A 22323-nucleotide genomic window follows, 5' to 3' on the forward strand; every position below is an offset into this window, starting at 1 on the left:
AAAACTATTGAGGGTACAAGTCTAATATACTAAAGACACAGAGTTGTGCAAAAGCCATTGAGTTTTACTTTGACATCTTTGAATACATATGTTGATGAAGATTAATAAAACACCAATAACAATAAAAAAGTTTATTCAATCGCAAGAAGTTTTTGTACAAACACTTATAAACTAAAACAGAAACAATACAGTCAAGGATCTTAACTAAATAATACGAATCGTGTATTTCACACAATTAATAAATAAGTTCGTGTGCTACTCATTACAACATCTTAATAAATTATCTATATTCTTAATGAGCAACCTACGAAAATCACACATTTTTACGCATGCGTAAAATTTTCGCGTAAAAGAAGCCCCGTAATTTATAGCAGCGCGTAATTTCTAGCAAAATATTCAAATTTATTTGTGAATAAGCAATCTGTGTTAATATTACGTAATTTATTACGATTTACAATATAATTGATGCATTCGTAGGACTTATTTTACGCGATAAATATTACGTGATGTGTATTTACTTGTTAACCAATCAATATTCAATTATTCTTTCATACGTGACAAGTTGCGGAAAATTACGCGAATTTTACGCAACTCATCACTGCAAAATGCACTATGTTTTATTATAATAGTAATATTTTTAACAAATTTAAAATGGATGATGTAAATTATGAAATAGTCTTAATAAACGAAATAACAGGTTTAAAGCAATCAGAATTATAAAACCTTGTATACAAAAATCTCATAGCAAATACATCGCTCTCTTTCTCACTCCCTATTAATGCCTTTAAAAACGAAACAAAACATAAAACTACAAGAGTTTATGAAAAAAAGCCGGTCTTTAAATCGCAAGCGTATCTTTTCATTCAATGAACGAATGAGTGAACATAACGGGATGAGTGAATGAATGAATGAACAGTTAACTGGCCGTTTGTAACAGAAATATTTAGGCTAAATTCAGTGTAATATTTTAAATATTTTAAAGTTTTTTAAGTGAATGGATTCGAATAAACGGGCTATGTTGTATGTTATAAAAACATTGTTTTTATTTGATGTGAAAGCCTTTGTTAAATTTTAATAAGTTTATTTGGATTATTATAAAAAATGTAGTCAGTATTATTTTTAATATTTTAAATCCAATTTAAATGTTTCGGAGATTTTAAACATCAGTGGAAGATATTTATTCAGAAATGTAATGGATTTATAAGAGATATTTTATAATTGGACATAAAATAGCGCTTTTTATTACCCATTTTTTCATTGATTTCGAGCAAATTTTGTACGTTCCGTAAACTAAGTAATTAGTAACTGTTTTAAGCTATTCAACTGTCCCCAATATTATGTAGACAAGAAAACATCCAGCCGTTTCAATATCATATCTTCAATAACAAATAAACCTACCTACTTAACTTCTGCAAGCCTAACCGTTACTGACGATAAGTTATAGAAAACGTAACAACATAAGCCCGTACTATATCCATTCTACTCAAAGCCACTAATGTTCAAATCCCCCAGCGATAGGCACAAAACCATCGTCGAACCCATAGTCCTGTTGATAATGTACCGGCTCATGGGCAGGCTTAGCTTCAAACTTAGCTTCAAACTTAGGTTCATACTTAGCTTCGTACTTAGGCTCATATTCTTCATGTTTCGGTGTACCAATTTTGTGGACTACCGCGTTGAAGCCGTTCTTGTCGTCCGCTTCGTATTCCACTACGCGTTTTGTTCCGTCTGTTTCTATTAGGGTGTAGGTACCTGCGGCAATGGATAGTGTGTTATTAGTTTAATTCGAAAAAAGCATTGCTACGTACATCATACCTATTATATCGGAAGGCGAAAGCCAAAGCGTATGCGTTTTTCCATTTACAATATTTAGTTTCATGACACAAGGGATGAGTTTATAGTTACATATCAGTCATGTTATCAAACTCCTCTGCGAATATTCTTTTATGAATGCAACATAAAAGGGCCAAAACGGTGTAGGTGTTATATTGCCATTCAAATAGGGGTTAAACAATTGAGTTTGTTTAGCTGATCGATGAGGCATCGATTGAGTGCACATGCAGTGAGTAGTTAAATTAGCACAAACAATAAAAAGGCGTTTCTATGTGAGGAAACCCCCCTTTTCGAGATAGTTCAATTCAGTCACCTAGCTCGAAATTATTGTTTCACCAATTTGACGTGAGTAAATTAAAATAGTGATTCATATTTTTCATATAATTATATTCTAAGACAACTCCCGTCCTAAAATCTAGGGTTATATTGCCTGATTTGTAGTCCCTTCGGACACACAGAAAATATTCAATACTCGACCATTTTAATTTTAAACCTTCTTCCTAACAGCGAAAAGAAAGGACAAGCAGTATTTAAACCGTTTTATGTATCACACAAATTCTTTTTTAAACAAAGTTTTCCAAAAAAAAAACAAATATGATACCATTTTTATTAATACTGAAACTACACGTAAAATAAATGCAATCAAAATATACCGCATCCACTAGCCACAAAAGCCAGTGTTCCAACTAGATGCGGTTTTAACTGGAACTTCAATCAATACTTTCCCAGAACTGAAACACACGTGAAAGCCTCTCAAATACACAACTTTCATGTAATATTTAGAGATGTGCAAACAGCAATGAGGAATATTGATATTTTGATACATTAATGTTAGTAAACATCGTTAAAAAACGACGAATGTATCTAAAAGCAAAGGATTTTCATGACTTGAAGGACCGTCACGTCACCCGCTGTTTTTTTTCCAAAATATGGATCCTAGAACGTTGTTTAGAAATAAATAGAGACATTGATATCACATATATATACAGTTAAAATTGGTGATATTTGGTTTAAACATCACTCTTTATTTATCGCAGTGTTAGTGCAAACTAGTGTAAGTTTTAGTTGACATCAATCGGGACTTTTTACGTGCCCTTCGAAATAAGGTTTCAATTACTAATCTGCGGCTACCCATCTATAGAATGACGCGTTACAATTGCCTAACCGGCTCATCGTTTACCGACCGGCGAGCGCTACAAGACATCGACGTACCGTTCGCTTCCCTCTAGTAATATTTCCAATAATATATGATACACTTTCAACAGTATTCAACGAAATGTTATTGATTTTACTCTCAAAGGCTGCATTCTGCGAATTCTGCTCCGTTTTGTTCGTACACATATTCAACGGGAATTAATTTTGCTGCACTCCCTTCAATATGAATTTTACGTACAATATTCTCTCTGAATTTATTGATGGAATATCATTTATACAGATAGTTATAAATTTCATGTAATATACTTCTTGGAATTGGAACCGCAAGGTCTATTTCCTACCACTATCAGCTACCGGCTACCGGCTATCGACTACCGGCTACCGACTATCGGCTTCCAGCTATTGACTAGATAGCAATAAATTGTTATATCCGTGTATAAATTGTACTTTGCGTTTAAAATGATTGGCTTAGAGTTTCTTGCAAGTTTAAACTATTGTGAATCTTCAAATTCATTAATTTGAAGATTCACAATAGTTTAAAGTACTTGTTTTTGATCAACTTGCGTTACTCCTCTTTAAATGGCTGCTCTCGCTCTTTCTCTTTTCCTGACTATTTATCTCATGTATAATAGAATACGGGAATTAACGCGAACACGCATTTTACCTTAAAATGCCTAACGTTTCGGCGCAGGTTGCACTCGCCGTGGTCCCAGGCTCTTCGCGTTAATTCCCGTATTCTATTATACATTAAACATGCAACGCGAGAGTTTAAAAGTTATGATATTTATCTCATTTCAATATTTGCTCTGTATAAAAAACTTTACAGTATTCCAACAATTGTAGTATTTTTTTGTTGATATTCATATGATATGTCTTAAATTAGCTATCATGCCTTAATAAACCACAATATATCTCAAGGCAATAAAATACCGTATATCATACAAAAGTTTGTAGCTAACACAACATAGTAATATGTTACGCAAGAGAAAGACCACAGGATTTGAGTGATTTATTACACAGCGTCTGAGACAACAGGCGGCCAGGGTGAACGAATAAAACAACATTGTGAATGATAATATAAGATTTACGTACAGTAATGGTACTGTTTGACTGTAACTTTGAAAGAGAAGAATTCTAATTAAATTGCATAAATTTTTAAAAAATTTTTTTTCAAGAAAACGAAACTTGAAAGTAGTCTTTTGAAGATACGTTGTTCATATCGTAGTACAGAAGTAGCCCAAGTTTGGTAGAAAATTACAAAATCCCATCCACCTCGAAATATTTTTTAAACGACTGTTTGCAGTCCTTAATGGATTATTTTTCTATATATTTATCATTAATTAACGGTGTACCTGTAGTCAGATGTCCAAAAATAACATGATAGCGAGAGTATAGATTTAGTTGTTATTTTCTTTCTTCTTACCTTTAACTTTGTCTCCGTCCCTGGTCTCCCAATGTTCCTTCTGGTCACCGGTGTGAGGGTCTTTCACGGAGTAGTCGAACGAGTACTTGGGATGCGCCTGAAATTTACCATTGGAATGGATTATAATTATACCGGTATGTAAAAAGAGCTGAGAAAGAAATGGATTCTAGTAATTTGTTTAAAAAAAATGCGGTATGCTGTACTATACGGTATTAGATTTCAGTTGAACCTTAAGTTCATGTTTGTGGGGTTGACCTCCGACCTTAAGTAACATTTCAAATAGCCTCTATTGTTACAGTACAAATGAATAGATATCGAAGATTTTAGATGTTATTTAATGCCTACCTACTCCTATGCTGAAAAAGCTTGGCATCTGTACAAGAATAATTTGAACACACATAAAAGCTTGTTAAAAACATGCTACGAATTTGCTGTCCTAAATTTCAGACATGACCAAGTTTTTAATACAGCGGCCGGCACGAGCGCACTCTTGAAATTTTCAGCGTGAACGTGAAAAATGTAAGCTGGCAGTTTCAGGGCTCCACAAAGCCGCAGTTTTAGTTCGATATTGAAAATATTTCGTTTTATCGACAGTTTGGTGAATAGCTTTGAGATATGAGTATTAAAAACGTTTGAAGTTCTGCGGCTGTATTGTGAGATATCGAAACCATATCCGGGTCTAAATGGTGCCTTATTGAAATAGCCTCTCGTTTAAGTAACTTTAGCTGACTGAGGGTTGTTATTTAATCGAAAATTGTTAGAAATATATATGCTTTTTGCTCGGTTTTTTGCATAAGCATTAGTATTATAAGCTTGTAAAGGCAGATCCCATTATTATACAAGAGAGTATGACTCCAACGAAAATAAAATTTTGGAACCTTTCACCTGACTACTTTTGCATCTATAAGTAAACCACAGCAGCCAAATAGAGATATGTTTTGTAGAAAAAGCATGAAGGAAAAATTATCCCTAGATATAGCCAGAACCTAACTTTTCAATTTCGAGCATTTTCTGCTAATAAATTCTCGTCTATAATTTTTCTATTTATTATTACTGGTTTATATTCATCCATTTCTGATGAGTAAGGTAGACCTTACATAGGTAGGATTAGTGTATATTTCTTCGTTACTCACATGGTAATCCAAGTCAAAGTCCTCTCCATGTCCTTCGTGGCCATCGTCCAGGTTCTGCTGCTGATGAAGGTGCACCGGCGACTTGTGGTAGCCCTCGTAGCCACCGCCGAAGTCGTCGAACTGGGCCGCCACGCACGCGACCAGTAGGAGGGAGACGGCACTCTGGAAATTAGAGAGAGGGTCTTAGACTAGGTGTAATGCTGCTAAGACGATTAATATTTTAATTCTTTTTTAAGACAACTCCCGCATTAAGATTAACTCTTGTGTCGCGGGGACTTTTACGAACATACAAAAAACCGACACAAAGTACAACCAGACTCGAAACAATTATTAGTGGAACGCACAAATAACTGTTCCGTGTGGGAATCGAACCTACGACCTGCCGACGCAATGGTTGCGGCGAATAATGAACGGAACGGGACAATTAACTTTTGTAAAGAAAACATATTGTGAAACTTGACTGTGCCCGTTAGAGGATAGCCTTTTGTGTATGACTAAAGTTTACTACACGAAATAGGGATATTGACATGCTTTCCAGAAGAAAAATACAACTAAGTGGAAAAAGCTAAACTAATGAGTGGTTGTTTTTAACCTTTTCGTGAGTTATTTGTTTTACTTATCAACATTTGACAGGGAAAAAATAGTAAAGTATCGTGCCTACTCAATCGATGTAACTTTTTAAGATATGTCACAGCTAATTGCCATTTAGTGGAACAATTCTGCTGTCAAATACATTATACTTTATGTCGTCTTTCATTGTCTATTTGTCTGTCAATTTTAGTACAAAAACCATAATAGATTTGACGTTTATATCGTGTTTAACAAAACGTTTCAACGTGCGCTGGCGCAGTGAAAACGTTTGCGAAAGTACCCGTCATCACGACTTGAGGGACTAGACACTTAGCCTCGTCTGACTAACAGGCCAGTTAGAAATCTAACATTATCATAGAAAATATGATTGAACGTATAACTGGAATTGTGGAGATTAGTTTATGAGTTTTATAAATACTGGTTATCACGAGTTGGTGTAGATAGATTTTCCTCGCGGACGATGTTGGTGAAAGCGCGGGATAAAGTGTCCTACCTATTAAAAATGACTTTGTGTTATTTCACTCCGGTCTGCTGATTTGAGTGATTTAGTAACAAACATACAATCTGGTTTACTTATTTTACTTTAGTAGGGTTAAGAACACTTAAGCTAATAAAATTTAATTAGGGAGTAAAGTCACCCTTTTCCTTATTCCTCGACCGACCAGATGCATCCAGAAAACTCGTTGGATATTTTTTGTGAGTAACTATCTTCATCTTTTAAATACAAATCTATAGAAACGAAACACATTCTACAAATTTGTTTTAACATTTGCGTAAACAATACACGGGACATACTCGTACATCTGTAGTAGGTAGAAATTGTAGGTGAAACGGTACAGCTTTTTTATCACAACTTTTCAGTTCAAAACAAAACTATTCGTTCGTTTGGTTGTTCAATATTTTCAACAGTTTTTCAGACAAAAGATAGACACTACTATCTACTAGCTCCCAACGAGTTTTAGTAAAAACTAAAAGAACAAATTGACTGACATTTCAATATTTTGTTTAGTAAAAATTTTAAAATGTGTACAGTTGGATGTTATTTTCTCACATCAAAGGGTTTCAAATCCCACTCATAACAGCGTTAAGTATAGAATGATAAGTTAATCTCTTTAAATAGACATCACACTAAACATGAACCGCAAAGGTGTTTAGTTTAATCAAAATACATACAAATACGCAAATTATTACAAAATGTATATTTCCGTATAAAATATGATTAGTCATCAGATCAGATTAAACGTTATAATTAACCTTAATCTAAATTAAATTCTAATAAGTCATTTTACCCGGGAAAATACCCGGGTACGCGTGTTTAGCAGTTAGATGCACTTCATGCGCTACAGATGCAGGAAATAAGTCGTATATTTTAATAAAGTTAAAATGTGGTCAATATTTTCCATAATCATCATATTATTTGGTCAAAATTTCCACTGATTAGTAAACAAAATGTAAAGTGATTTTGTAAAATGAAACATGGTACCTATATCAGTTGTCCAACTGTCCGCCACGAGTGGCGTTCTGTGAGGCAGTTTAATTAATTTATCGGTCTTGTCCGATAACCCCAACAACTGTAGCTATTCTTGTGGTACATTTATTGGAAATATTACGCTATATTAGATAGAAAAGTAATCTTTTGTTTTATTCTTCTGGTCAATAGTTTTTTTTTTACTTTCCCATTGTTGGACAATGCCTTCCCGAAACTCCTCTATTATTTTTAAATTTTCGACAATGTCCTGACTCACTAATTAGTAGTGTAAAAAATGTTTGAAGCGCGTTGACTTGCATTTACAATTGAAGTTTTCTTTGATTGGCTAATGGATATAGATTTACTCTTGATTTTTTAAATACTTTGCTTAAATCCCGTTCTTGAACCATTTTCCAAGACCAAAACAAGAAATTTTCTTACGTTAGGTCTTATTTTCAATAAATACAAGAGGATCCTCCGAAGAGATAGTCCCAAGGTCTGTTTAAAATATAATTATAAGTACAGTATTCTCTTTCATTTCGAAGCTTGAAGAAGAGGATGAAGCTACATTAAGTTCTATATTTTCAACAAATACTTAAAAGTGCTTGCCATTTCGTATTAGATTTACAAAATCCCTAATCTCAAATATCATGACCCAAGCTTAAACAATTTTTCCACTACATCTCGTTCCACTTTAACCTTCCAAGAAGAAACTATTACAATTTCCTTCAATCATAATATTATCTGTGGAACATTCAATCAATACGTCTCCAGGCAATCCCGGTTCCAATAAAAATGCAAGGGCGAATTAAAACGAAGAACTTAAACACTTTTCTAAGGAAAATGTACCTTATTCCTTTCAAATAGAGTCTATTTTCGATTAGTATTTGAAGTTTTATTGTTATAAAGTTAGGTTTTCAATAAGTTCTTGTTGTTATAAGTGAACTGTATAAGTTGTAGGAATTGGAGAAGGTAATACTTTAGAATAATAATAATAATATCTCTGTAATTTTGTAATATGATTGTGGATTCAACTAAGCATCTCTCTTACTTTTCTCTTGTCTTATTCTGTGCGAAGACGGTTTTATATTTCTTTTGAGTGAGATCTTTGTCTAACAATATAATCGCGTAGGTAAATAAAAAAAAATGATAATAGAGTCGCCCTTGGCCATTTCCTGGCAATTATCCCCTGCCTTATACACTTACTCTGTATGTACATAGATTTGGTTAAACATGACTGACTTCAATACACCTTAACAAGTACCTATACTCCTACAAAAAATGTTAACAGATGCAACGGCTTCCACAAAAAGATTTTACAAAATCAATTTATCAATACGGATGAAGCTTCAATACCTATTAACTTTACCTTACAGAGAGCCGCGCTAAATCCTAAATAGTATTAGCACGACCGTCAAAGCTCATTCAATATCCCTTTCATTGCACTACTATAGTACGACAACTTTGTAGAGAGCCTTATGCACGATTTATTTTTATTTATTTTGGTTATAAGAGGTTAATCTACGCTTGTCGAGGTTGATCATTGGATGGGTGACCATATTATGTCCGCTGGCTTCCTCCGTGTTTCGGAGGAAATAATTATCACTTGCTCTACCGGTGCAGGAAAATATCGTGATGAAACCTTGCATGCTTAAAGTTGAATACATTTATTAAGGGCATGCTAAGTCCCCAACTGGCAACTGAAACCAGCAGGTTTTACTTTAGGACTAACCCCTTCCCTCGTTTGGGAAAAGACCCTGGCCTAGCAGTAGGACAGTAATGGGTTACATAAAAAATTGTTGGACTATAGTAGGATTCGTCAAAGCTCATCATCCAATATCCCTTTGACTGCAGTAGTAAGTGTAACATAGATAATATTACACGAACACGTCGCGTCAATGTTCGTAACTCGATATGAGGCGGTAATCCTGACGCTAACGTGTTGCCAGAGCGAATTGACTTAGATGCGTTTGATGTTTGCTGTACGTATGTTATTTTGATTAAATAGTATATTATGAGAATGCGAATGTGGTACTCTCTTATTTAGTTTTTATTATGTTATTATTTTGGCTGTTGAGTTGAGTTATTATTATGGCTTTTTTTTTAAAGACTCCACCCTACTAATAATTGCTCTCGTAACGCGTGGTCTTTTACAAACACGCAACAACGTACAACCAGACCCGAAATAACTATCTGTGGATCGCATAAATATTTGTTCCGTGTGGCGATCAAACCCATGGCCTCTGGAACAAGGTGTATTCTCGTTTGCATCACCTCACAATCGAGGCCTCGCTTACATATAATAATTTCATCTCCTTTAAGTCTCGTATGAGTAGATGAGAATGGCTTGATGAGATTAGTTCTGCTGATAGGGTAGATTGCAACAAGTAATATACTGAAAACTACCCAATTCTGGTGCAGTTTCTCAACTGCATATATTGCAGAGTACCTACTAGTTTTCGTTTTTCTAGCCTATTCCGTATTACTTGTCTCATTTATTAAAGCAATATAAATTCTCCAAGTGCAGCTACAAAGGCTTTTATAATAGCCAATTTTTTTAACGTCAAAATTAATTTATCATTTCCTGAAGAGCTTTTTCTACAAGTAAATTAACTTCACAATGTTTTTCTTTGAGCCAATGTCCGGACCTCAGGAAACTTATCCGCAGCAAATTGCTACGCTTTCTCAAAATCAATTAAGGTCCGGGTAGGTACTGTAATATAATCCCACTCGGAATTTTCTGGGTAACGACAAAAAGTCAATTACTGTGAAACACTACGCCTAAAGGGTGAGCTCTACTGGCTGGTTCAGAATAGAAAGGACGAGAGATTCTTCAAATTTTTGTTTATGGGTACACTGACACCCACTGTTTAATGTATCAGTCAGTTTTTTTTGTCCTTGAAGCGATCAAGCTACAATGACATTTCAAATTTAGGTCCCACAAATTCCTTCCAAAATATCCAGAATACCTCCGTAATGCAGTGGTTAAAATAGTTGCCACGTATGGCGTGAATAAAAAAATATTGGATTCAAAGTTACGTTTTTCGATTGGTGCTCATATACCAATAAAATAATACCATTGAATATTAACGAGTGACGAATAGTTCTATATGTATAAGGATACCCATCATCAGACATGGGAACCAATTCCACCGAGAAAACTAAATAAAAGTTATCTTTAAGTATAACTGAAGTAACTTTGACAAACAACAGAAAACTGTCCATATCTCTATCAACCCGAAGTCCTACTATTTTTACCAAAACAGAACTCTACACATGTGCATCAACAAATAAGAGAAATCTACATACACAAACAAGAACCTTTTTGGAACAAAAACATTTAAATGTGAAGCACAAATATTTGTCGGATTTGATCGAAGCGACGATATCGAAGGGATCGTGTTATGGATGACTAGGTTCTGCCTGCTACTTCGTTCGCATGACAAGATTTAATAATGTTGAAATAAATTTATCCGGACGATGTCTTGAAAGGATCAGGTGTGTAGTACTCGTAACCGACTATCCTGTATGACAAGATGTATGGATGTGAATAAGGCAAGAAAAGTTTGTAAGAATCGTACCAAGTGGCGTTTTTGGTCTCTGTCGACCCCTATGTGAAAAAAGCGTGTGTTTGTTAAATCCTTTAATGTCCCACTGCACGGCAAAAGGTCTTCTCCCGGAATGAGGGAGGGGTTAGGCCTTGGAGTTAACCACACTAGTCAGGTTCAGGACCTTTGCTTTATGATTATCCAGACTTTAGTCTGTTGGCCCATGCACAATGTGGAAATCAGCAATGGGCTCACCCTTTATACATAGGACTGGCATTTTTTTATGGAAAAACGTGAGTGTATTTTCTATACCTTCGAGTGTAACAGACATAATATTTTGTATATTTTCAAAAATAAGTGTTATCGTGAAAATCTATAAAGTAATTTTGCTTAAAAGAATATTAAACATCATCTCCATAAACTTTCGCATTTATAATACAAGTAGGATTTTGAACGGTACACTGAGTTAAAGCTCGGATGTGGGCCGATGTATAACAAATTATGTATGGACTGCTTGGTATTACGTCAATTTGTATCTTTGAGGAAATATTAGATGTTGCGTGTTATTTATTTTATTTTCCTGGTCCCGGAGTAAAGTGTTCGCAATTTTGTACGGCGTTTAGTTTTCACTATCGATCTGGATAGCTTTCGTAACTTGATCTGAAGGTAGAGAAGAGAGGTTTTTGTACCAATTGAGCTTCTGGAACGAAAACAAAATATGGGGAATGCTACCAAAGATAAAAGAAGATGAATTGTAAACCTACTCTTTTTTACTAAACTTTTGTTATCACGAAACTGTTTAAATTACTTATGAGTCTGAGATCCGGAAACTACTAAATATAGTTTAATGATGTGAATAAACGCAAGGTAGAAGAAAAGTAAGAAGTCTAAGTGACCAATAAAGATAACTTTATGAATTTACCACTAGCTCGAAAAGTTAATGGAGCTGTATGAGATAACTGCCAAGATTGTTATGGAGATTATTCGTAAATTTTTAAATTGTTGATAGCCTATCAAACTTACCAAAACAGCTGATTCACTAATTCAACTAACAAACAAATTCAAGTGAAATCTTCACACATTACATCAGAACCGGAAAGTCGTAAGTCACATTAATATCGGACTAATGTGACCGGCGAGTCATTGCGCGTAATTGTCAATATTTGAGACGCTTTCTTTTACTTGATGTTCGTTGTGTGCTACTCGAGTTGTTTGTCCGAGTGGTGTTAGTGGGGCTTGTGGTTAGATGAAAATATTTGTTGAGATTTTGTTTGAAGATGATCTTAAGTGAGATACACTACGTGAGTGATATTGGAAGACTTAGTTGTTGAAGTTATCGGTTATAGTCAGTATCTACGAATATTATAAATTGCGATAACTGTCTGTTCGTTTGTTTCACTTTCACGTTTAAACAGCAGAACCAATTTGAATGAAATTTTGCTAGTATATACTTCAAGACGCAGTCCCGACTCATGGTCCCTCAGAAACCAATTAACACGTCATCGGGATGGGGTTGCGTGGGTCAGCTTTTAACACTATTTATCTTTAAAATCAACATTTTTGTTAAAATCTTTGGTAACAGATGATCAAAATAGTCTCCCATTGTGGCATAAAACATACATCTTCCTTAATTCTTCTCGCAAAGGCTAAAAAACCACCAGTTCAACTCATAAACCAATGAGAAATTCTCATAAGCAACTATACTGTATTGTTTACGTCCCTGATTGAACTGTCGTATCTAAAATTAATCACTAATATTCCACGAGGCAATCTGTGCGTGTTTCGCATACAATTTTAAGGATTATCACAAGCAAGTTTGCACTATTTAGCGATAGCTTATTATGATGTTGTTTGCTATAAGCCGTTCTTGACTGGAGAGTTAATTTTCTGTTTACTACGCTTCTGGAAGGAGTGTAGGGTATGTTTATATTGTTGAAATGATAGGATTGTATGTTTACTAGATATGAACTATTCGTTTCTAGGTTATAAGTGATTATAAAGTGAATCTTAAATTGATAGTCAGTCAACTCAAGAATGATCTGTTTCCCACATGATTGTATTTTGCGTCTCTTAGATATTCGATTTTCTTCAGATCTTCGCGGCACCTCAGATATAAACATTATTATTCTTTACTTTTTCTATCAGCTGCAGAGGCACAAGTTTCCTTCTGTTTGTACCAGTCATTATTGGTTTGTGCCATTGATGTTTAAGTGTTGTTTTTTATTTCCAATTTTAGCAGAGCATGCATGGCATTTCTGCATAAAGGCTAGAAGTCCAGAGCTGGACATCGACAGTTCTTGTCACAGGAGAAACTGGCTCGAAAGATGCTTTACAAAAAGCATCTTTCGAGCCAGTTTCTCCTCGAAAGATGCTTTTTGTATCTTTCTATGTCGGGCACAAAATTGACAAATTGATTGAATCGCGCGATCTAACAAAAATAGGAAACTCTTCGAGCTAGTTCGGCTGCTAGGTGGCGCTGTCATAACATAGCGAATAGAGCTCAAACATGCACATTTCCTCTTCCGTTATATAAAGCTTATCATGTCCCACTTTTGAATGCCTAAGTTTCGTCTAGATCTGCATGCTAATAGTCAATAATTGGATATATATCAATCGCGGCACGCAACACGCGGATGTCAGACTGTCACAATTACCGACTGCCACGCTAGCGTACTTCCTTGTATTAATATCGTTTCCTTTGCTGTTTTTACTATGGACAATGTAGAAGAAATAGACACTATTATAATACAGGAAAGTCTGTCTGTGACTGTCACCTTGCCACAATAACCGTCGCGTGTGGTGGGTTCGAATGCCACCCGGGATATATATTTGTGTGATGACCACGAGTATCTGTTCTGTAGCGCGATTCTCTACAGTCGGTACTGTCGAGTATCGAAAATTTGATATTTAATATGTACTGCTAGTTCCTACGACGCCGGTTAGAGACGCTGATCATCTGATCAGCGCCTCTAACCGGCGTCGTAAATGTCGTATTGAAAAAAAATTTATGAAAATCTTTTCATACATTTTTTTTCAATAGCTAGCTGGTTGTCGGTAGTCGATTTTGGTAGAGAATCGAGCTTGATTGTTTCTGTATATACATAAGTATGAATTTAGAAGTATAAACATATTAGTTTAGTTAAGTTTGTCAGTTATATGGTTTCCATAGAAAAAGCTCTGCTTAGTTAGAAATCAAATGACCGAGTGTGAGTTGTTCTGTGATAGTTTTGATATTTTATTTAAGCAGTAGACAGTAATACTAAAATTCATTTAATGTTACTTTGTTTTTTTGTTCTAACAATCCTTAAACATGATAGAAAATATACTTAATGTTTTTGTAAAGGCTTGTCTCTCTCAGAGTAATCTTAGATTATAAGCTATCGAGCTATCTCATTGATTTTCATCTTAAACCAGTGTATCCGCGAATGTTTAACAGATTAATTTAAGACTAGCTGATGCACGCGGCATCACTTGCTTCGCTTTGAAAATATATAATAGCCTCCAACGGAAAGTTTAATGAAAATCGGTTCAGCAGTTTTAGTGGTTTAGCGCAAGGGATAGACAAGCAGATTTTTCGAATCTTTATTCTTGAAATAAATGATAGATTTTTTCATTGTCATGTAAATAAGAGGATCAATGTCCAAGATACGGAACGCGTTCACATCACGTGCTCATAGCGTGACACTAACGAAGTCTAACGCACGCGATATTTTCACTTGCCACTAAATGGACGAGAGATTTGCATCCTTTTACTTTTCACGTACATTATAAGTATTACTTGCTGTTATGTGGGTGTATGAAATGTGATTGTAATTGATACTTGGTTATAATTGTGGGAACATTCTTGTTGCCGAGCTTTCTTTGAGTGTGTATTTTGAGTTAGAGCCGATTAGATTGGGAATTGGTTATTGGTTATTAGTGCTTACAATGAGTTAAGTTATTGCTATTAATGTATTGAAGAAAGATGTAATAGTATGTTGTGTGTAAGAACGGTCGATAATCCTGCAGTTAGAATTAAATTGACAAAATAATAAAACAAAAATATGCTTGAAGAAAAGCATTCATGCCTTTCGGAAGTTTGTAACAAGACATATAATGTCTGCCAATGTCAGTAATGATAAAGTGCATATCATTTTGTTAGGGTCACAGTTACTTTAAACTGGCATAAAATAATCCGACAGTAGTCAGTTCACGTTTTCTTTTAAAGAAACAGTATGATAATAAAACCAATATCTTTAAAACGTTTTATTCCGATTGTAAAAGCATATGCGTAAAGTTATGACATACTGATTACACATACTCGTAGCGATGAAAATCCTCAGATACAAATCCACGCATACTTTTATTTCATTGTTAGATACATTTTACAAGGAAGATACACATCGCAGTACTAATTAGCAATTATAGTGAAAAATTCAACGCTATTATTATGCTAATATTGAGGAAACGGTGTGAGGAAGTCCTAGGTACGATGCTGACAGTGTTTGTAAGTGAAATTGTGATTTATGGTGACTCGTATTACTGTTTTCCTATTAGATTAGAAATTATGTTTTACGATGGAAGTAAGTAAACAATGGCTTTAGGCTGAAGTCATTTTATAGTCCTACAACTGAGTAGAGAGAGCTTTAGAGTGCGTCATTACTTAACAAAATAGTAGTATGTTTCCTTTATTTTTAGAGAATTATGATATCTTCAATATAATTAAGGTTTCCTAATCACTATTTTTTTCCACTCTGTATATTAAAATCGTGTATTTCCAAAAATAAAATATCTGTAGGTACTGCATCAAACAGGCAACCGTCTTTTGCGTAGGCCTGCAAGTCGCTGACATGCTCAATTCTAAATTTTGTGCTCCACCCGCGAGCCTTGCAGGCTCTCTACTAAGTTGTTGGACTATAAGTGATAATTGATTTAAGACGTGACCCGATGATGCAGTGGCGTTAAAACTTAATGTATTTAAACGTGTGACAGCAACAGAAAACTATTGACGTTAAGAAATAAAATAGTCGGAAATAGTAAGTTCGAAAGTTTTAAGTCAGCTTTAGTTGTAAATAAAGATTGGTTGAAAAAAAAAGCTAGAAAGACCTATAAATTGAAAAGAATTTAACTAATAAGAGACCAAATATGTATGTTTGAAAAAAAAGAGAAACTAAAGGATTTTTCAAAGTATGAGACTACTACTAGCTGCTAACTAAACTAGACTACGCTAAGTGCTAATTGGTATCATACAAAATCAAATCATTGATTCATTTTGGTCAAATGCTGACACTTATGTTGGTCAATGATACACAGAGTGAATTTTTCCGCCAGTTCGGAAGGTAGGGCCAATGAGAAGAGCTGGCAAGAACAAATAATAACTGGCTATACAAAAAGTAGAACCTATTCAGTTATGATATAACTTGGGAACTAACTAATATTGAAAAAATATAGCATACGTAACAAAGAAGTCTAGCAGTGAGACAGTAATTGGTGAAATTTAATTTACTCTAAATTATAAAACCAACGTACAATTTCCTACCGATTCTTAAATCAACCAACCGAATGTAACCGAGCAAGACTCATAGTAATTTCACGATTCTATAGACACGTAGAGTTTCGTATATAATTATCAAGTCGTTTCATAATTCCAATACATAATTTTAATTACTCCATCAACGGTACAATGTGGTGCGTAATTATTTGGTGAAAACGTACAATAATAAACGGCTGAGATTGTTTTGTGTATGGCGTATTATTACAAACATTATATCAAGCCCGTTATACCCCGAAGGTGTAGGCGGAGGTGGGAAAAATACATCCACGTTTTGCCAATAATAATGTTAATTCTATATTGGACAAGCCTATTGCCACCTTAATTTAATTTAAATTACAAAAAGACTAAGCTCTTTGTCGACCTGGCAATAAAATCCAAGACCTCATGGTCGCCAGTCGGATATACTACTGACCGCACCACTGTGGCAGTTATTTGCGTATTATTATTGCTTCAAATACCGATTAGTTTTAGCTTTTATATTTAACTCTATAAGTAAAAAACTGTGTGCATTGTGATGCATACATTTTAAACTATCACTCACTTGCGTGGAAGGAAAATTCTTATCCCTATCAGCTTAATTACAGTAGCGAAAATTTTATCATTAAAACAGTATAGCACTAACTTCTGTCCGCGAATTCGTCCACGATGTTAATTCAGGCTATAAACTATCGATATGCCAAATTAAATCCAAATTCGTTCAGTAGTTTTTGCGTAAAAGAGTAACAAACATAGGTAGGTATACCTATTTTTACAATCTTTCGCATCACTACATAGTATAAAGCAAAGTCGCTTTCCGCGTCTGTCCCTATGTCTGTATGTTTGTATCTTTAAAACTACGCAACATATTTTTTTAAGTCGTTTTTTTATAGACAGAGTGATAACATTTGTAAATTTAGTATAGGGGTTTATATGTGGAAATATAAAGGTTTTTAAACTGGGCGAAGCCAAGGCGGGCGGCTAGTTTATAATATTAATAATAAAGAAGATTAGAAAACAATATTTTATCTTGTCATGTCTGGACATTGAGTTATGGATATTACTCTGTACAATAGATTATATGAATTAGAATCATTTTTTCTATGAATATTGAACTAAAAGAAGTTTTTTTATCTGTAATATGTATTATTGAACACGTTATATCATAAGTCGTTTATGTATAAATGGATTTTAGAATGCATTGATGAAATGAAATTATCGTTTTAATTACTTTTTTATGTAAAGAAATGTATTTAGGTTTTACTTGATTTGCAGCATTTAAAAGATTTCTAATACACATGTAAAATGTGATTAATATTGTTGTTAATTTAGATTTTTCATAATAATTATGTATTTTATTTGTCTGGACTATCACGATGTATACTACGAACACGTTATTCGGATAATGTTAATTGGTGATGTAAAAAATGGTTGTTAAAGTAATATTAATTATAACGTAATTAACAAAAAAATATAAATTCACGTAAAATAGTCAATTAAAATTAAATAATTCACTTGAAAAAAAATATATACACGAATCTTATATTTGCTTCAACAAATGAATGAAACCAATACTATTTCCATGAACACAGCACGATAATTTATCAAAATGATTGAATTTATAAAAAAATACAAAACTCGATTTTAAAATACCGAAAATATACGCAACAAAATACCATAATATCCTTTCAAAATAACTCACGAAAAGTCATCACCACATGTTTTCGATCGTAACTCACTAGAAACCCATCACCGTACTCACAATTTTGTAATCCATATCTATGTGTCTTGTTGTATCACTCAAGTCAATGTAAGAGGCGGTGGTGGCCGCTCTCACTTATATCTGTCGAGTTGCACCCCACTTGGATGGATCGGAGTAGGGGATTGTGAGTGTTTGGGTTTTTGATTGTAAGATTGTTTGATTGGAGGTTAAATTGAAGATGAAGATTCTATAAGAGATGTTTAGGGCCAGTTTTACGGCATTCAAAAATGAAAAAATCTGCAAGTATCAATACTAGTTTAGGAAAGCCATTATAAAGCCAAATAGAATCTTAGGGTCTTTTTTTTGGATTTGGGTGTATGAATAACCATAATAATAATAATAGCCCGGAGTTTAGTTACGTACAGGGTATAGGTGTATGGCTACAGGACTTGCCTTCTATAGCATGGTACTAAAACATAGATGGCGAAATACTTTGGATTTTTCAGGCGTAATGTCACAAAAAATTTAAAAAAGGGTTTTTTTTGTGAATCTGTGTATTTTTAACTTTAGTTTTAGAATTATTACGCTCTCTGGCAATACTAATTGCAGCATTTACCGACCCGAGAATCAAATCAGCGGGCTCGTGTTCCCCTGCACAGGACAGAAATAACATTGAAACAAAAATGAAATAAAATGCATTTATCAAACTAAAATGCTAACATTTTGTACATATGTATATATTTTATTAAATTTATTTGTTAGTATCTAAAATAGTAGTTCGATTTGTATCCCGCGACTGACATGCGTTTAATTAAATCGTTGCAATACGTTTGATGGTTGACTGCGGCGTTTGAACTGCCACGTTTATTAATTGATGCGGGTTCGATGCTCAGCTGATGGCAGATATTAGCATATATAGATGATAGATGGCAGGGTTTACACAATTTAACGTGATTTCTAAAACAGTGGAATTTGATGTGTATAATATGGTTACCCATCCATAGGACAACCTCGGCAAGCATAGCTTAACCTCAGAGATCGATCCGCGCGGCTGTTGTTAACTAAGTCACGAGCTTCTTTTTTTGTAACATTAATTAAACGCGCTTATAAAACTAGTATTCCAAAATTTTGTACTTGTACATTCATAACAATAATTTGTTTAAAATAGTGATTTGTTTTGTATCCCGCGAGTGACATGCATTTAATTAAATCGTTGCGATACGTTGGTTGCGGTGTTTCAACTGCCACGTTTATTAATCGATGCGGGTTCGATGCTCAGTTGATGGCAGATGTGTAAGGGTTAGAATTTGACGGTAGAATTTAGTTATTTATTGCGGATGGGGAAAGATTAATTGTTATGTGAAGTCGGGTAAATTTAGACATTCTGTGACAAATATAGTAAACTTAACTGCATGATTGACGCACTGGTTAGAGTAGTCAACTCGCCGCAATAACCATAGGACCGCGTCTGGTGGGTTCTAGTCCCATCCGGGACAATTATTTGTATTATGAGCACGAGCATTTGTTTCTGGTTGTTATTAATAATAATATGCACAAAGAATTGATTCATTTTGAAACAAGACAAAAGTCAGCATACTTAAATGTAGGTCATGCTTTTCAAGTCTAGATTTATAGTATTTTCAGTAAAAAGCATTTAGCGCATTAGTCGCTGAAAGTTCTTTGTGAGAATTAACGGCTAATTAGCTAAAAGCATTGAATATTGTCTTCGCAGTGTTGTAAAGTGGTACTGCAGTATTATGCAGAGAATAAGATATTCGATTTTTTGATAAAAAGCGCTTTTAAAATATTGATTTTTCAAGCAAACTAATTTTATACACATATACAATACTCTTTCGATACTGAGTAAGTGATGAATAATGCACAGCCGAAACTACTGAGCGTGGAAAAATGAAATTTGGCATGAATATTCCTTAGGAAGTGTAGTGAAGCACTAAGAAAGGATTTTAGAAATTTGAGCTATTTTCTTGCAAATTCTTATCAGAATCGGTTCAGCATTTTAGTTTTGAAGTGTAACAGACAGGCAGAGCGATACAAGTGAAGCTGTGGGCGATAGTTAGTATACAATATAATATAAAATATTGTCGAGTCAGGAAGACCTTAATTTAATGAAAGAATCAAATAACATCCGCACGCAAGTGTGCGTGATTGTTACATATAAATATAAGTAAAATTGATATTTTAATGTCTTTTCAGCACTTTTGATGCCTTTTATACATTAGCATGAAAACTAAATTATTTATTTATTTCTGAATCTGCTACAAGCTCGGAAAGGGAGAATAACATAACATATTTGCATAGGTGATAGATACTGAAACTGTATAGGCTTTTGATCGAAGGGATTTAATCGTGCGTTCGAACGTCGCAGTATTCTTAAAGATTGAGCTGATGGGTACGCGGTTTCAGGCGTTTGAAAAGAGTAAATCGCGAAAGCTTTACTGATACGGTAATTTTTATGGTTTAGTTAGTTGGTTAAGTACGATATTGTGTGGTTCTATTCGCAAATATGTTTTAACTAGCTGACCCGCGCAACTTCGCTTGCGTTATAATTTTCCCCGTTTTTGTAACATTTTTTACTGGTACTCTGCTCCTATTGGTCGTAGCGTAATGATATATAGATTATATAGCCTATAGCCTTCCTCGATAAATGGGCTATCTAACAGTGAAAAATTTTTCAAATCGGACCAGTAGTTCCTGAGATTAGCGCGTTCAAACAAACAAACAAACAAACAAACTCTTCAGCTTTATAATATTAGTATAGATATGAGAAGCTGGTGTTTTAACCGTAGAAGTCTATTACCAAGATGTTTCGGTTATGTCTTGAGTCAAATTGGTTAATTTAGCATTCTATCAAGAACTGCTTTAAAACATCTCTGGTGGTTTCTCGACATTAATCATCCAAATGATGTATTTTTCAAATTTTCGTTTTAGATTTTGTATACATAATAGTAATTTGTGAATATTCTTATGTAAATAATAATTTTAATATAATATTATATACTTCAAATCATGTATTTTATTTATCAAGCTTGTATGACAAAAATATGGAGTAATGAAATAACGAAAATGTTACATCATTGCAAACAAAAATATCAAAATGCTTGACAAGGGTCAAATGAAGAGAGTTTGTCACTCGCAAACAGGTGTGCACTTGATGTAATAATATCATTGTTTTAGTAAATCATGAAGCGTTTTTGTTATACCAATGTTATGTGTAGAGTATCGTACATTTAGCCTTTTACAAATTGTGGTCTGAAAAACTGTTAATCCTACTAATATTAAAAATGCGAAAATTTGTGAGTATGTATGTATGGATGTTTGTTACCCTTTCAAGCAAATACTACTTAAATCGATTACGATGAAATTTGGTATGTAGGTAGTTGAAGACCCAGAATAACACATAGGCTCTTTATTGGCTTTTTATCCCGGAGTTTCCACGCAGACGAAGTCGCGGGCGGCCTCTAGTAGGATATATTTGTTTTGGATTCGATTGTAGAAATTACTTTTTCGAGTGTCTGCTATAGATCATGAGACCTCTGTTCTCTTTCTCACATCGAACAATATTATATGTATGTATTTTTAAGTAATATCTGTGCATAATAAAGTCAGAGGCAAAATCCCCAACCCGTATCTGGCTAGTTTGGTGGACTCGAAGCCTTACCCCATCTCTGGTTTGGGAGAAACCTTTTCTTCCAACTATGCTGAAGTCGGCTTCCAGTCTCGAAACTGGTTGTCAGACTTAAGCTTCTGACTACTGTAACTATAGGACAGTAATGGGTTAAATAAATAAAAATGCGACTACGGGACTGTCACGTCACCGGAAAACTGAAATTTTCTAGCCATCTCTTAATGTTTTTGTTCGACTGTCTACTCTATTATTTTTATAGAACACAATCTAAAACTTATTGTTTCTTAGCCCATGCAATTAACTCGCTTTTTCTCA

The 22323-nt window shown here is 34.3% G+C and overlaps 2 protein-coding genes across 5 annotated transcripts in view; one reads left to right on the top strand and one right to left on the bottom strand.

The window, feature by feature from the left end:
• Positions 1-22323, top strand: part of homer (protein) — an 83896-nt gene that overhangs the window by 38712 nt on the left and 22861 nt on the right. The window lies entirely within an intron of this gene.
• LOC142983261 (uncharacterized) lies at positions 117-18536 on the bottom strand. Its single transcript, XM_076130186.1, has 4 exons — positions 18423-18536; positions 5545-5706; positions 4412-4508; positions 117-1752 (listed from the first exon to the last, which is right to left on the bottom strand). Exons 1-4 carry the CDS (start codon positions 18435-18437, stop codon positions 1493-1495), a joined length of 534 nt encoding a protein of 177 aa, XP_075986301.1. The 5' UTR covers positions 18438-18536; the 3' UTR covers positions 117-1492.

The sequence above is a fragment of the Anticarsia gemmatalis genome, chromosome 23 (genome assembly GCF_050436995.1).
Source record: "Anticarsia gemmatalis isolate Benzon Research Colony breed Stoneville strain chromosome 23, ilAntGemm2 primary, whole genome shotgun sequence".
NCBI classification, from domain to species: domain Eukaryota; kingdom Metazoa; phylum Arthropoda; class Insecta; order Lepidoptera; family Erebidae; genus Anticarsia; species Anticarsia gemmatalis.

Coding starts and splice junctions, on each gene's coding strand:
- LOC142983261 (XM_076130186.1), bottom strand. Junction 4,509..5,544: donor ACTTTGACTTGGATTACCAT/GTGAGTAACGAA, acceptor GGTAAATTTCAG/GCGCATCCCAAGTACTCGTT. Junction 1,753..4,411: donor GGACGGAGACAAAGTTAAAG/GTAAGAAGAAAG, acceptor CCATTGCCGCAG/GTACCTACACCCTAATAGAA.